This window comes from Leuresthes tenuis, unplaced genomic scaffold (genome assembly GCF_036924035.1).
Source record: "Leuresthes tenuis unplaced genomic scaffold, fLeuTen1.0.hap1 SCAF_21, whole genome shotgun sequence".
NCBI lineage: Eukaryota > Metazoa > Chordata > Actinopteri > Atheriniformes > Atherinopsidae > Leuresthes > Leuresthes tenuis.
The window spans coordinates 2,062,748-2,079,110 of NW_027325375.1; the positions used below are offsets into that span (position 1 = coordinate 2,062,748).

At 41.7% G+C, this 16,363-nt stretch overlaps 1 protein-coding gene, 1 long non-coding RNA gene and 1 pseudogene across 2 annotated transcripts in view; 2 read left to right on the forward strand and 1 right to left on the reverse strand.

The window, feature by feature from the left end:
- LOC140280020 (uncharacterized) overlaps positions 1–16,363 on the reverse strand; it is a 156,806-nt gene that overhangs the window by 48,357 nt on the left and 92,086 nt on the right. The window lies entirely within an intron of this gene.
- LOC140280019 (NLR family CARD domain-containing protein 3-like) overlaps positions 1–16,363 on the forward strand; it is an 83,491-nt pseudogene that overhangs the window by 21,204 nt on the left and 45,924 nt on the right.
- On the forward strand, positions 9,750–15,224 carry LOC140280012 (NLR family CARD domain-containing protein 3-like). The gene is made up of 8 exons (XM_072375262.1): positions 9,750–9,859; positions 10,022–10,229; positions 10,377–12,177; positions 12,386–12,559; positions 12,904–13,077; positions 13,224–13,397; positions 14,001–14,047; positions 14,174–15,224. The coding sequence occupies exons 1-8, from the start codon at positions 9,857–9,859 to the stop codon at positions 14,719–14,721; spliced, it is 3,129 nt and encodes a 1,042-aa protein (XP_072231363.1). The 5' UTR covers positions 9,750–9,856; the 3' UTR covers positions 14,722–15,224.

Sequence of the window (16,363 nt, forward strand, 5' to 3'; positions counted from 1 at the left end):
TGCCCCCTGGACGCCTCCCTGGGGAGGTGTTCCGGGCACGTCCCACTGGGAGGAGACCCGGGGGAAGACCCAGGACATGTTGGAGAGACTATGTCTCGCCTCGGGGTCCCCCCGGAAGAGCTGGAGGAAGTGGCCGGGGACAGGGACGTCTGGGTTTCTCTGCTAAAGCTGCTGCCCCCGCAACCTGACCCCCGGATAAGCAGTAGATGATGGATGGATGGTAAAATGTCTGAACAGGTTTTCACAAAGAAGAAAGTTTAAAACCCAAAAACATGACAATAATAATACCAATAACCTCCTGAGCCCATGTGGCTGTATGGATCACGGTGGCCTGACGGTTTCTCCTGCAGTGCTGCCTGAGGGCTCCGAGCTCATCCAACAGTGGTTTCTGTCCTTGGCCTTTCCACACTGAGATTTCCCCAGACTCCCTGAATCTGTTCACAATATCCTGCTCTGTAGATGCTGAAAGACCAAAGTTCTTTACAATCTGACTCTGAGAAATATTTCCTGAACTGATGATGATTCTCTGATGGAGTTTGGCCCAAAGCGGTGAGCCACGACCCATCCTTGTTGGAGAGACTGAACCTTTGGTGGATGCTGCTTTTATACCCATTCCTGACACCCTCACCTGTCAGCAGGTAACCTGCTGGTTGGAGAATCTTCCAGAAGCTGTTTCTGTAGATTCTATAAACTTTCTGTCTTTCTTTGACTCCAGAACAACTTGTACTGAGTGATGCTGCATCAGATTCTACTTTTGCTTCTGTTTTCTAAAGACAAAGAAGTTGGTCAGTGAAGACTCTGAAAACCATTTCTTTGGACTCGTTTCTGTTCAATAAATCTGGAAACCAATTAACTGATTCCAGATTGAAGCTTTTGTTGTATTTTAGAAACTGCAGATACAATCCAACCAACTGTTAGCCCAATTTTTTCATTGGAAGCTCAAGAACAAGCTGGAGAAATCGTTTATTAAAAAAGTATTTATTAGTGGTCACAAGTAGAGTATATTGCAGCGCTGGACTCGGAGTGCCAGAGCTCCCGCAGGAAATCCGTCAGGCCGAGCCCCGTTATCCGGAAACATGTCATATTTATATTCAGCTTTATCTCTTTATATCATATTTATATTCAGCTTTATCTCTTTATATCATATTTATATTCAGCTTTATCTCACAGAAGTTGTTTTCACACTTGTCAGAGTATAATTGACCAGTTTTGGGTGACATGCTCAGGCCAGCTGCTGTCCTTGTTGTGTTCTTTGGATGTGAAAAACTGTTTTAGGCTCGGATCTAATGTACCAGACCTATCTGCCCTAATAGAGATGTTTTGTCTGACCCAGTTGTTTATGTCATTCTAAGGTATTGGACCATTTAAGGTCATCGATTGTGCAGTATGAGCAGAGTGGAAAAGTAGGAACATAGGTTATTTAGGAAAATACAGAATATGAATTTATAATGTCTAAGATCAAAGCCAATTATAACAACTCCCCCTTTTGACATGATTTAATCATGTCAACTAATTGAGGTAGGACTGTTATATTCTGTATTGTGTAACACCTGTTAGCGGCAGCCAACTTAGCAGGTCCCCAAACTGCAAGTGGCCACCGACCTTGAGGTGCAGCACAACCAGACAGGAGATTCTTGTTATCCCCCTTTTGATACAACTTCATTATGTGAGCTGTTATGTGTAAGCTGTTCTTCTTTGCGATTATCAGCAGCAAGCAAGTTTTCATTGCATATGCATGTGTAAAACAATTGTAATGCGTTAGCTAAACCTTTCTGTATCAGGAGTGTTTATCATGATGCTGGGAACAGAACCTCTTTCCCAGAATAGTTCAACCTTCATTACTCAACTGATCATAACTCTGCAATGAGCACATTTCATAAAAGCTATAAGTATCATGCCTGTACGTGTATGCAAGGAATAAATTAATAAATGTTTCAATATGTCTTAAAATTAGTGTGTGTATGTGGCCCCAAACCCAATCTCTGTGTAATCTAAGTTCATTTTGGCCCAAAACTATATGTGGTTTAAGCAGTAGCAAGACCCTGCTCACCCATAAGTACCATTACAACACATAACAATAATTAACTAAGCTACAACAATTCATGAAATATTGAAACTCAAAAAGTGCTTAAGGCAATTAACATCACCATCAGGATCGTCCACTGTTCGCAGCGAATAGGAGCGAAAAACCCGATGGCTGATACACGGGAAAATTCTCCTATGGCCCCATTCCCCCTTGGCGACCGACCACTTAATTACCTTTCAGTGCCTAAGGTCCCGCTCCGAACAGCCGATTCACACCAATGGCAATGGACATATTTATGATTGGCTATGATTAGTAATTGGTCTACTTAAAATCATTAAAGTACATAGGAACATCACAAAACACAACACACAAAACAATACAGTACAGACATTTAAACATGATGTGAATATGAAGATATGACCCTGTTGAGAACAGATGAGTAATGATAGATGTAGTGTAAAAACTGACAATTTCTTTTGAGTGAAAATTTTATGATAACATTGTGCAGAGTGGTGTAGTGCAGCTCAGTCTCTTCTGGTCCAATCCTGTCACTGCTTGGTGTTTGGTTGTCCTTCTGGCTGAACCTCAGTTCAGCAGTCTGAGCTAACTAGGAAGGAGAGGTTACCAGCACTTCACTTCCACAAAGGGGTCTTTACCACCCGTTTTCCCTAACTAATCTTTTTCTTTGGGACAATTCAGGAGAGCATTCAGATTATTTTGTTGACAGTGGTTGAAGGTTGTGTGGTTGTTCAACCATTATCTTGGCATGATGATCATGCCTCCCAGAATTTCAGACTGACGTCTTGTCAGTCATTTGGCTGTGAGTCCTGTAGAGGTTCTGCTGCAGATGCAGTTAATTTAAGCTGTGGATGAATGTTAGCAGGAGAGAGAACCGAGCAGCACAACATTTCATTTTCACAATGTTTTATATTCAGGAATTCCCTTTTAACAGATTCAATCCCAGTATTCATTGGTCGACCAATTAAGTTTTCATATGAACCCCAAACAAAAACAAATAAATAAACCGAAAAAAAAAAAAAAATAAAATAAAAAAAATAAATAAAAATAAATGAAATGAAATGAAAAACAAAACAACTGGCCAGTTGATAGAAACAATGTTTTAGGACAGTACCGTAATACGCATTAATGAGAAATCCAGTACCATCAACCTTTTCTGTGGAAAAACTTGAAACCATTTAGAGAAAACAGCAAGACAACATAGAACAAAAGACAAAAGGAAGACAACGACTCACAGAATTTTGGGAAAAACTTGAGAAGTGTTAGTAAACTATGATTAATTGTTGTGTCCCCACCCCCCCGATGAGACTTAGTCTCCTCCGTATGTTAGTTCTGCTGAACTCTTCCACTGCAGTTTCTGCTCCTGTGTTGCTGCTGCAGGACAGAAATGTTTGTGGTTAGAGTTCATTTTGGGAGCAGCACAGCATCAAGAAAGCAGCCATTTCTTCTCAATGAGTAACTGATTAACCTTTTTGGGATAAATAGTGTCTGTCCTCTTAATTCAACTCAGAGTGTTTTTGATAAAATTTCAGCATGATCTGCTTAATTCTCACTTATTACTTTATACTAAATTCTATTTAATTCTTACCAGTGGCTGTGTTTCGTGATGCTGAGCCATCCACAGACAGTTCAGGATCAGCATTAATTTTTAATTTTTAATTTTTTTTCATTTGAATTAGAAACACTTCATGTGGTACCAACAGTGTGGCATCAGAGTTTCTTATAACATCACATGATACAATAACATATTTCCATACAAATTAGAATCAAAGACAAAGGTTTATTCTATTTTTCTATTTGTCTTAATTCCTCATTTATTTATTTTTTAGATGAGCCTTGTGGCCTTGTGCTGCTAACTTTTTCCTTAGCAGTGCCACAGCATTGTGCTTGTGTTGTCAGACATAAGATCTTTGGTTGGTTATTGATCACTGTTACCTTGCATGCATGCTTTGACCTAAGGGCCCAGATTCTTGATATTATTCTGTAATATTTTTCTTTGCTCGTAGCAGTTTTGGAATGTTAGCTAAATTGTTCAGGATCCTTCTTTTTTTTTTCCTTGACATGAATTAGGCCTTTAATCGTGCAGTTCAAAGCTCTGTGCTTTACCTTACTTTGAGCAGCTCTGCCTCAGTTTATTATGTTTTACTTAATCTTTACTTCTTTCTTCCAGTATGTGTGGATGTATGTGGGTGTATGTGTACGTATAGATGTGCACGTGTGTGTGTGTGTGTGTGTGTGTGTGTGTGTGTGTGTGTGTGTGTGTGTATGTGTGTGTGTGTGTATGTATGTGGCCTTGGGTTTCACTGTTTTGTTTTATTTTCTTCTATCTTGTGAAGCACTTTGTGTTACATTTTCTTGTATGAAAAGTGTTATGAAAATAAAGTTTGATTGATTGATTGATTGATTAAGTGCACCAGATTAAACAACTTGGGTCATCTCCCGTGTAATTTCTCGAATGGACCAGAGCACATGATTAAAACTGTTCTCACAGAACATTTTATTCATCCCATTCATATCCTTTTCTTTCGACCAACATTGTTTCTCAATAAATTGCAATTGAAGTGGATTGTTGCCATTTTTCAGAGATCTTTTAGTCACCTGGTGTGGCGTGGTGGGAAGAGAGGGTGTGTCCAGATTACTGTTGTAGTTCTTTGTAACTTGAGCTTTTAATGTCTGACTTTCACACAGGAGAGGTGTGAAAATTAGTTATTGTAACCTTTATTGTTTCTGCTACTGCGGTTCTGCAGTCTAGTCTCCACAGTAGTGTTTTCCTTTGGTTTCATTGTCAGTGGTCCGTTCAGTCTCTGATAGAGTTTTAGTCCCCGTGGTCTAGTCTTTGTCAGTAGGTGAGGTTCCTATGTCAGTCCGGACCTCAGTTAATGTTCTTTCGGCAGGATCTTGAGCCTGAGTACAGTAATCCTTGTGGATCCAGTTACTCAGTCTATTCTCGGTCAACCATACCTTTACACAATGTGTTGTAGCTTCTGCATCCTGTCCATATAGGAGAGGACCAGTTAAGTTTGTTCACTTTCCTGGTCCTGTTCCTTGGTGAGTATTTATGTAACCTGTTGAGATATACTCATCACCGTGTTATTCAGTTGTTTCACATTCACACAAGTTTCCATACTGTAGTACAACAAGGGGTGAGCCTGTTGGTGCAGTTGTAAATGGACAGGGTGTTTCCTCCCTGTCATGACCTCATGTGGGACAACATGACAACATTCATGGTGGCATTTGGAGTAAATCTTAGGCTAACACAATACGTAGAGCTTCAGCCCAGGTTAACTGTGTGTCTGCACAGACTTCTGTTCGGCCTTTTTGATGGTTCTATTTGCTCTTTTCACTAGTCCTTGTAAAGCTGGGTGAGAGACTGCACCGAGCTTATGTGTAATTCCAAACATCTTTTCTACTTCTCTTAGTTCTTCATTAGAAAAGTGAGTACCATTATCTGATCTTATCACTTCTGGTACCCCAAATCTTGGAATAATTTCTCTTGTAAGCCATTTAATGACTTCTTTTCCTTTTTCGGTTTTAGTAGGTGTGGCTTCTACCCATCTAAAAAAGGGATCCACACCCACTAGAAGATATCGTTTACCTTCAGTCCTGTTTGCTGCTCCCATGTCAGTACAATCAATTACTATCTGCTTCCAAGGGGCATCAGGTACTGGGAAACTTGTCTAGTCCTGCTTTGAGATTGAACAGCTTGCAAATTTCACAAGATTGCACAAGATATTTTATTGTGTCTTTTAGGTGGGGGTGCCACCAGTGTTGTGAAATGAGCGCTGTTACTTTTGAGCTAGCACAGTGTGCTCTACTGTGTGCTTCTTGACATAGCAAATTTAGTAGTCCAGTTGGAGCTACTATTTTGCCTTCACGATTCCTCCAGAGTCTTGTGGAATCCTTTTTTATTTTTTTTTCGTTCCATGCTTGCTTTTCAGATGGTGCCGCTGCTTCGTGAAGTTCTTTAATGTTTTCTAAACATAATTCTCGTTGTGATTTTACCTCCAATGTGTTCTGAGACATCTGGTTAAATGCAGTATATCTTGCTTTTGTTTTTGCTGCCTTATCTGCCGCATTGTTGCCTCTCGCTACTCTCCCATCTCCCTTTTGATGTCCTCTGCACTTGACTATAGCAACTTGTTTTGGTTCAAGTATGGCATAATATAGTTCGAGTAATTGATTCAAGTGTTTAACCGGGGTGCCTGCTGAGGTCACAAAGCCTTTCCTTTTCCAGTGACACATGTCTGGTATAGAGGCATGTCTTTAACTGTAAACACTGTTTTTGTTTTCATTTCACTAATTTATTCAATGTTTATTGTTAGATTAATTAATATTTATCTGCAGAGTTAGAATTTGCTAATAGTATTAATATAGTGTTCAGATGTACAGCTCTCTGGTTGCTGTGGCTGTTTTTAAATGTGCCATGAAAACAAACCTTGACTTGACTTGTTATGAGTCAGACTTACTGCAGCGCAGCTGTCTTTAAATTTCTTTTAGAGTTTTCTTCTTCAAGAAACTCATTGGTGATATCTGACTCTTGTTGTGCCTTTTATTGCTGGGTTTTTGTTAATTTTCTAATAATCTAACTCACTTTAAACCTTTCTGTAAAGCACTTTGCTGCTCTGTTAAGATAACAGATCAATTGATTCATAGATCTGCTGCAGTTAAATAGTTAAATGGTTTAATGAGATCAAATATAAATACTGATGATGAATATTAACTCAGAATTGGAGCCCATCCCAGCAGTCATCGAGCGAAAGGCGGGGTACACCCTGGACAGGTCGCCAGTCCATCACAGGGCCACACATAGAGACAAACGAGACAAACAACCATGCACACTCACACTCACTCCTAAGGACAATTTAGAGTCACCAATTAACCTAACATGCATGGTTTTGGACGGTGGGAGGAAGCTGGAGAACCCGGAGAGAACCCACGCATACACGGGGAGAACATGCAAACTCCACACAGAAAGGCCCCAGGCGGGGATTAAACCTGGAACCCTCTTGCTGTGAGGCTATGGTGCTAATCACCACACCACCGTGCAGCCCCTTCTCCCATTCAAATTTATTTTAAAATAAATTAATTGTTGAATTGATGATAAATGCTCTAGTAAAAACTTCCATTATCATTGTAAATTTTTCGACTAAATAACTATATGTAACTCTGGTACTCTTTAAGTACAGGCCAATGATCAATCAGAATCTGTCCTCACTCTCAGGGCTGAATGGGGGAAGAAGGAAGCAGGGTTGGGATGAGATAATCTTAGGGTGAGAGCATTTATGACAAAGCTAAGGATATCTAACCTTGTCTTTTCCAATTACACATGTCCACATGTACAGCCTAAGCTGTTTATGCTGAATCTGTATAAATGGTCAGTTTTTTCTTTTGCTAAATGGCATGCTTCTGTTATTGAGCATGCGTGATGTTGGGAAGAGGTGTCTTATCTTCTAGTGTAGTAGGATGTGTCCCTGGAAAAGATGACGTTGTGTCTGGCACATGCTGTGGTAGTGGTGCAGAGGACTGCGTCTGAATAGAGAATTTAACTTCTCCTAAAAATGCTGACAGTCTGCAAGAAATGTTTCTTTTTTTTCGTCTTTATCTGCCCTTGCTTTCTGGAATAAACCTGCCTCCTTTAGTTTTGCTGTTGCTTGATTCTTACTGCCTGTAGCTTGTTTTGAAAACATGGAGAAATCCCGTAGTAGCGGTGGAGCACTTTCACACCCCCCAAACATTCCTCTCTCTTGCATTTCTCTCGTCCAGTTCACAACTCTGTCAGTCCCTCCTTTTTCATCTTCTCTTCTAACCTTTTTTATCCATCTAGTCAAGGTGTTAAACAATACCGACCCCAATGAGGTTTACCTGTTTTCCACTTCTCAACTATGATTTGTGACATGTTTAAATGTTTTACACGTGTTAATCAGAATGGGTGAATGGCGCAATGCCCGAGTGTTGGACCCGACCAAGAAGCTTCTACACAGAATCTTTTACTCTGTGCGCTTGATCGCTGGGGGTTCTCCCAGTCCCTTCACTCGTTTTAATTCACCAATCTCTGTAACACCCTAACTAAATTCCCCTTTATTTTCTATTCCAATGCCCCCCTTTTACAGAACCACTTGAGATCTGTGTCAGTGTAGGAATTCTCGATCAGTCTCGACTGCTCGATACACTTCCACTAACACAGTAAAATATCAACCAAGTAGCAAACCACCCCACATTTTCATGAAAAATAATAAAACTTAGCCCTGTGTACTTATGCAGAGATAAACCCTTAGTATATCGTCTATGCACAACAACTGCAGAACCACCGCCGATTGCGGAGAGAAAAAAAAACAAATACAGACCCACCGCCGATTGCAGATAAAGGTCCAAGCGCCCTCGTGCGCAGAAAATACTCACATCCGGTCATGCAGTAATACCGAGATTACTCACACCGCGATAGCGGACTAATAGACCCCCGCCCATTGGCATCTAATTCCTATTCAATTTAGAAGACAGGATGAATTTATGTTATCTTAATTTATGTCTTTTATTTGGCCAAATTGTACTAAACTAGGACACATATGACTCTCCCTATGTGAGACTATGTGTTTATACTTTACATGTGACCACCTAGTAAACCTGCAGACACAAATTTTGTGCTTTTGATTTAGTGATCGGAGGACATCCTAATTCAGACAATTTAGTTTAGAATGACCAATGTGCAGAAATTTCACATATCCTGATACAAGAGGTTTTCTGCTCACCGTGTGTTTTAGGCGCCTTGAATTGTCTGAAGAAGGGTCCCCTCCAACCAGCTCCGGAAGTCCTCGATCGGACACGGTCTCAGAGTCAGCCAATCCGGGTCACGGCACCAATTGTTAGCCCGATTTTTTCATTGGAAGCTCAAGAACAAGCTGGAGAAATCGTTTATTAAAAAAGTATTTATTAGTGGTCACAAGTAGAGTATATTGCAGCGCTGGACTCGGAGTGCCAGAGCTCCCGCAGGAAATCCGTCAGGCCGAGCCCCGTTATCCGGAAACATGTCATATTTATATTCAGCTTTATCTCTTTATATCATATTTATATTCAGCTTTATCTCTTTATATCATATTTATATTCAGCTTTATCTCACAGAAGTTGTTTTCACACTTGTCAGAGTATAATTGGCCAGTTTTGGGTGACATGCTCAGGCCAGCTGCTGTCCTTGTTGTGTTCTTTGGATGTGATAAACAATGTGTGTGTGTGTGAGTGCTGTTTTAGGCGTGGATCTAATGGACCAGACCTATCTGCCCTAATAGAGATGTTTTGTCTGACCCAGTTGTTTATGTCATTCTAAGGTATTGGACCATTTAAGGTCATCGATTGTGCAGTATGAGCAGAGTGGAAAAGTAGGAACATAGGTTATTTAGGAAAATACAGAATATGAATTTATAATGTCTAAGATAAAAGCCAATTATAACAAACACATCAGCTCGACTCCTCACAAACACACAAATCTTCTGTCTGTTCACACAGTTCTGTGTCCCTTCCTCCTCAAACTGCTTCATCTGACATCAGCTTCCTCCCACTGTTAGAGACACACTGAGCTCTTATCTTCTGGAACACAGATGCTGCTGATGTGCTGCTTCAGAGTTAATCAGCTGCTTTATGGCTGCATTCACTGTTCACATCCACACATCCCTTCATGGACCTTTACCTTGTGTCTCTGTGTGGACAGACACAATGTGAGCTCATTCTTCATGATTCCTCCACAGAGTGGACCAGCAGAGCCCAGAGGTTCCCAGTGGTCAGTCTGCCCAGCAGCATCAGACACAGCTGGACTCCATATTTATGGTCTGTACATGTACAACAACTACTTTTCCATCTATTGTGTTCACAGTCATCTCCAGGCTGCACTTTGTAGACCAGCGGATTGTCAGTGTGTCCAACATGGACCTGATGTTTGGCTCAATGATTTCAGTCTGATTGGCTCATTCATATAGTATTCTGTTCCAGCTGCTGGAGGACAACATGCTCACTTTTGTGAAGGAGGAGCTGAAGAAGATCCAGAAGGTTCTGAGTCCAGATTACCCAGAATGCTTAGAGAGTCAGAGGGAGGGTGAGGATGAAGAGCAGAGGAGCAGCAGAGAGGCATTAGTGAAGATCACAGTTCACTTCCTGAGGAGAATGAAGCAGGAGGAGCTGGCTGAGCGTCTGCAGAGCAGTAAGAGGATTTCTCTAAAGATTTAACCTGCTGGATAAATGACACATTTACTGATGTCTCAGCTCACAGAACAACACATGTTCAAATACTCATTCTTTACAGGGTGGAAATGTCTGTTTACTGATGTTATTTCTTGTCATCATTCAGAACTTCTTGCTGCAGTTTGTGGACGTAAAGTTAAATCTGCTCTGAAGAAGAAGTTCCAGTGTGTGTTTGAGGGGATTCCTAAAGCAGGAAACCCAACCCTTCTGAATCAGATCTACACAGAGCTCTACATCACAGAGGGAGGGACTGGAGAGGTCAATGATGAACATGAGGTCAGACAGATTGAAGCAGCATCCAGGAAAGCAGACAGAGCAGAAACATCCATCAGACAAGAAGACATCTTTAAACTCCCACCTGGAAGAGACGAACCAATCAGAACAGTGATGACAAAGGGAGTGGCTGGCATTGGGAAAACAGTCTTAACACAGAAGTTCACTCTGGACTGGGCTGAAGGCAAAGCCAACCAGGACATCCAGCTCATGTTTCCATTCACTTTCAGAGAGCTGAATGTGCTGAAAGAGAAAAAGTTCAGCTTGGTGGAACTTGTTCATCACTTCTTTACTGAAACCAAAGCAGCAGGAATCTGCAGCTTTGAACTGTTCCAGGTTGTGTTCATCTTTGACGGTCTGGATGAGTGTCGACTTCCTCTGGACTTCCACAGCAAGGAGCCCCTGACTGATTCTACAGAGTCCACCTCAGTGGATGTGCTGCTGACAAACCTCATCAGGGGGAACCTGCTTCCCTCTGCTCGCCTCTGGATAACCACACGGCCTGCAGCAGCCAATCAGATCCCTCCTGGCTGTGTTGGCATGGTGACAGAGGTCAGAGGGTTCACTGACCCACAGAAGGAGGAGTACTTCAGGAAGAGATTCAGAGATGAGGAGCAGGCCAGCAGCATCATCTCCCACATCCTGACATCACGAAGCCTCCACATCATGTGCCACATCCCAGTCTTCTGCTGGATCACTGCAACAGTTCTGGAGGATGTGTTGGAAACCAGAGAGGGAGGAGAGCTGCCCAAGACCCTGACTGAGATGTACATCCACTTCCTGGTGGTTCAGGTCAAAGTGAAGAAGGTCAAGTATGATGGAGGAGCTGAGACAGATCCACACTGGAGTCCGGAGAGCAGGAAGATGATTGAGTCTCTGGGAAAACTGGCTTTTGAGCAGCTGCAGAAAGGAAACCTGATCTTCTATGAATCAGACCTGACAGAGTGTGGCATCGATATCTCAGCAGCCTCAGTGTACTCAGGAGTGTTCACACAGATCTTTAAAGAGGAGAGAGGGCTGTACCAGGAGAAGGTGTTCTGCTTCATCCATCTGAGTGTTCAGGAGTTTCTGGCTGCTCTTCATGTCCACCTGACCTTCATCAGCTCTGGAGTCAACCTGATGGAAGAACAACAAACAAACTCTGTGTGGTTAAAAATATTTAACAAACCTAATCTAAAATATCTCCATCAGAGTTCTGTGGACAAGGCCTTACAGAGTCCAAATGGACACCTGGACCTGTTCCTCCGCTTCCTCCTGGGTCTTTCCCTGCAGACCAATCAGAGGCTCCTACGAGGCCTGCTGACACAGGCAGGAAGTAGCTCACAGACCAATCAGGAAACAGTTGATTACATCAAGGAGAAGATCAGTGAGGATCTGTCTGCAGAGAGAAGCATCAATCTGTTCCACTGTTTGAATGAACTGAAGGATCGTTCTCTGGTGGAGGAGATCCAACAGGCCCTGAGTTCAGGAAGTCTCTCCACAGACAAAGTGTCTCCTGCTCAGTGGTCAGCTCTGGCCTTCATCTTACTGTCATCAGGAAAACATCTGGATGTGTTTGAGCTGAAGAAATACTCTGCTTCAGAGGAGGCTCTTCTGAGGCTGCTGCCATTGGTCAAAGCCTCCAACAAAGCTGTGTAAGTACAGAGATAAATATGTTTTAAATACTCTGTTTACTTGTTAAACGAAGAGAAAATAACAGTTATTTATCAGATAATCTTTTAATTATTTTATAATTTATTATTGATCTACTTGCATATTTCGATTTTGAGGGATGTGTATGAATATACTCCTGCTGTTTATCTGAGAGAAAGTCACAGATTTATCTCATTATTCCCTCCTCAGACTGAGTGGCTGTAAGCTCTCAAAGAGAAGCTGTGCAGCTCTGTCCTCAGCTCTCAGCTCCCAGTCCTCCAGTCTGACAGAACTGGACCTGAGTAACAACAACCTGCAGGATTCAGGGGTGAAGCAGCTGTCTGTTGGACTGAAGAGTCCAAACTGTAACCTGGAAGCTCTCAGGTCAGGATTCATTCAGCTGTTCAACTGCTGATCATTTTAATTCTGCTTTACAGTCATGGATGAACAGCTGACCTGTTCAGGATGGTGTCCGCTGTTTACTTGTTAAAAGGAGAGAAAATAACGGAGTTATTTCTCAGATAATTTCAGTTTGTAGATAACACTGATTCACAGCAAACAGTTACATCAGATCAGTTCACATAAAGAGGAAAGAAACACGCTGCAAGAATGTGGCAACACTTTATAATAAATAATTAGGATAAATCATTATTCATTAATTCAACCATCTTTAATGTGAATAATTAATAATTAAATAACTTAATTATTGTCCTTTTATTCCTCCTCAGACTGAGTGGCTGTAAGCTCTCAAAGAGAAGCTGTGCAGCTCTGTCCTCAGCTCTCAGCTCCCAGTCCTCCAGGCTGACAGAACTGGACCTGAGTAACAACAACCTGCAGGATTCAGGGGTGAAGCAGCTGTCTGTTGGACTGCAGAGTCCAAACTGTAACCTGGAAGCTCTCAGGTCAGGATTCATTCAGCTGTTCAACTGCTGATCATTTTAATTCTGCTTTACAGTCATGGATGAACAGCTGACCTGTTCAGGATGGTGTCTGCTGTTGGTGTCTTTTCTCTCAGAATCTGATCTGCCATTTGTGTTGTTTTCTGCAGCCTGTCAGGCTGTCTGATCACAGAGGAAGGCTGTGCTTCTCTGATCTCAGCTCTGACCTCCAACCCCTCCCATCTGAGAGAGCTGGACCTAAGCTACAACCATCCAGGAGACTCAGGAGTGAAGCAGCTATCAGCTGGACTGGAGGATCCACAGTGGAGGCTGGACACTCTCAGGTAAGGAGAGGTCTGCTGCAGCATCACACAATGTTCTTCGGACCGTGCGTACAGATGTTTTCAGTGTAATTTAAGTCTGATCCGAAGTGGAGATGAAACTTCTGAAACATCCCATGCTGTCCACGTACTTTCATAACTTATTTCCATAGCTTCAGACACAGTCCGCTCGTTTCCCTTTCACCGGCTCATGAGCTGGTTAGAAGTGATGACGAGCAGCGAGGGAGGAGCAAACCTCTGTCAGGAGGAGGAGGAAATATCTGCCAGCATTAGCCGGTGTCCCCTTAAAACAGCGTGGATCTGTCAGAATGATGGAGGTTTATCAGGTCATTTCTGAGATAAATGGGCCACAAAGAAAACATACATACCAGCAATCATCTGCTGGTTAATGCACAGCCTGTAAGGAAACATATTCAGCAGATTCAGAGACTTTATTCATCCAGTTAAAGGGATATTTCTGTGTTTTTCAAGTGGGGCTGTGTGAAGTACTCATGAGCAGTCAGCATCTTCCTCAGTGTAGAACAATGTGTGTGTGAGAGCCATGTAATGTCCATGTGTGCATGCTGAAAGAGACGGTGCTGCTCTGACCCCCCCTCCTCCTTTCAGGGTGGAGCCTGCTGGAGAACGATGGCTGACACCAGGTCTGAGGAAGTGTAAGTGTGTTCTTCATCTGATTCATGACATCCAGCCATCTTCACACTGTCACATCACTCACTGATCAAAGTGAACAGATGATAGATCAATAACTGCAGCTGGATTGTGTTTGTTCTCTCCATCAGATTCCTGTCGACTCACCATTGACACAAACACAGTGAGCAGAGGACTGAAACTGTCTGACAACAACAGGAAGGTGACATATGTGGAGGAGGTTCAGCCATATCCTGATCATCCAGACAGATTTGATGGCTGGTCTCAGCTGATGTGTAGAAATGTTCTGACTGGTCGCTGTTACTGGGAAGTCGAGTGGAGAGGAGAGGTTGATATAGCAGTGAGTTACAGAGGAATCAGCAGGAGAGGAGACAGAGACTGTGTGTTTGGATGCAATGACCAGTCCTGGTGTCTGTTCTGCTCTGATCGTTCTGGTTACTCTGTCTGGCACAATAACAGAGAAACATCCATCTCCTCCTCCTCCTCCTCTTCCTTCTCTGACTCTAACAGAGCAGCAGTGTATGTGGACCGTCCTGCTGGCACTCTGTCCTTCTACAGAGTCTCCTCTGACACACTGATCCACCTCCACACCTTCAACACCACATTCACTGAAGAACCTCTGCTTCCTGGGTTTGGAGTCTGGTTCTGTTCATCTGGTTCCTCAGTGTCTCTGTGTTGAGCATAAAGAGTTTCCTCCTGTCAGAGAATCACTGTTGAACAGATAGTTCAGTCTGTACATGTCTGTCTCTTTCACTCAGAAACACCTTTTCAGATTCATGGATTCAGTCAGTTTCTGGTTGAAACTCTTCTAAATGATTACTTGGAAACTTCTTCCTCTTCCAGTCCTTTAAAGATGGAAGCTGCCATTCTTCCAGGATGTTGTTTTTCTGTGTTTCCAGTCAAAGCTTCACACTGAATATCAGTATGTTGTGTTTCTCTGCAGCTCACTTCAGCTGAGACCATTCAGTTGCTGTCAGCTGCAGTTAGTTTGCTGCACATGTGACAAACTGTGACATCACAGAGGAATCACTGAGCTGCAATCAGCCAAGATGAATTTCCAACCTGCTGACAGATCTTCACTGATTCTGCTGAAATGAGCAGAAGTTTGCTGAGCAGCCAAGGTTCATCCTGATGATGTGCAGTTATAGACTGAATTATTGATTTCTGATCGCAGACTTTTGATATTTTACATATTTTTACATAATTATTTTTAACATTCAATCTCACGTTTGACTTTTGTAGTTGTTGAATTTTTAAAGTCTTCCAAAAGTATTTTAAAAATCATTTTGATATTTTCTTTTACATTAGATTTGTATTTAGTATCTGAACATTTAGACTTTTCAATGATTTTAGACTTTTTGATCAAATGTTTAATTATTTATCTAAAAACTTCACTTTATTGATTAAAATATATCATTTTTAGAAATTGTATCTCAGATGTTTTATCTTTTATTTTTATTTTTTATGGGTTGTTTGTCATTTTTATTTGAACATTTTTTACTCTTTATCTCAATAGATTGATTCAATTGTTACTTTTTCTTAGAGGACGTTGAGTTTTAACAGATTTTTCTTCCAGAGTGTTTGATACTTTATAAATGTAGATTTCTTTAGATTTAATAGGATCCTGAGCTATTTAAACTCCTCCAGTTGAGGCAGAGACTAATCACGGACCTGGAGGGTATGGTGCAGCACGACGGCCAAAATTAAGACTATTGAGCACCCGGCGGTGGCTGCATACTTGTCACAAAAGGACGGAAGATTAAATTATTATATATATTATATATTATATAGTATATTGTTTGTCACATGCTTTAAGATTCAAATAATAACATAGCGTTCCTCACACCATATTTCAAGTATTAGGACCTTGTGAGGACCTTATTAGAGCCTTGTTTGGAATTCTTAGGACCTTGTTCTGTCCTTATTAAGAACTGTTAGGACCTTGTTCTGTCCTTGTTAAGAACTGTTAGGACCTTGTTAGGAATTCTTAGGACCTTGTTAGGACCTTGTTCTGTCCTTGTTAGGAACTGTTAGGACCTTATGAAGACCTTTTCAGGACCTTGTTTGGAATTGTTTTGACCTTATGAGGACCTTGTTAGGAATTGTTAGGATGTTGTTAGGACCTTGTTAGGAATTATTAGGACCTTGTTAGGAATTTTTAGGACCTCGTTAGGAATTGTTAGGACCTTATGAGGACCTTGTTAGGACCTTGTTAGGAATTGTTAGGACATTATGAGGACCTTGTTAGGAATTGTTAGCACCACGTTAGGACCTTGTTAGGAATTGTTAGGACCTTGTTAGAAATTGTTACGACCTTATGA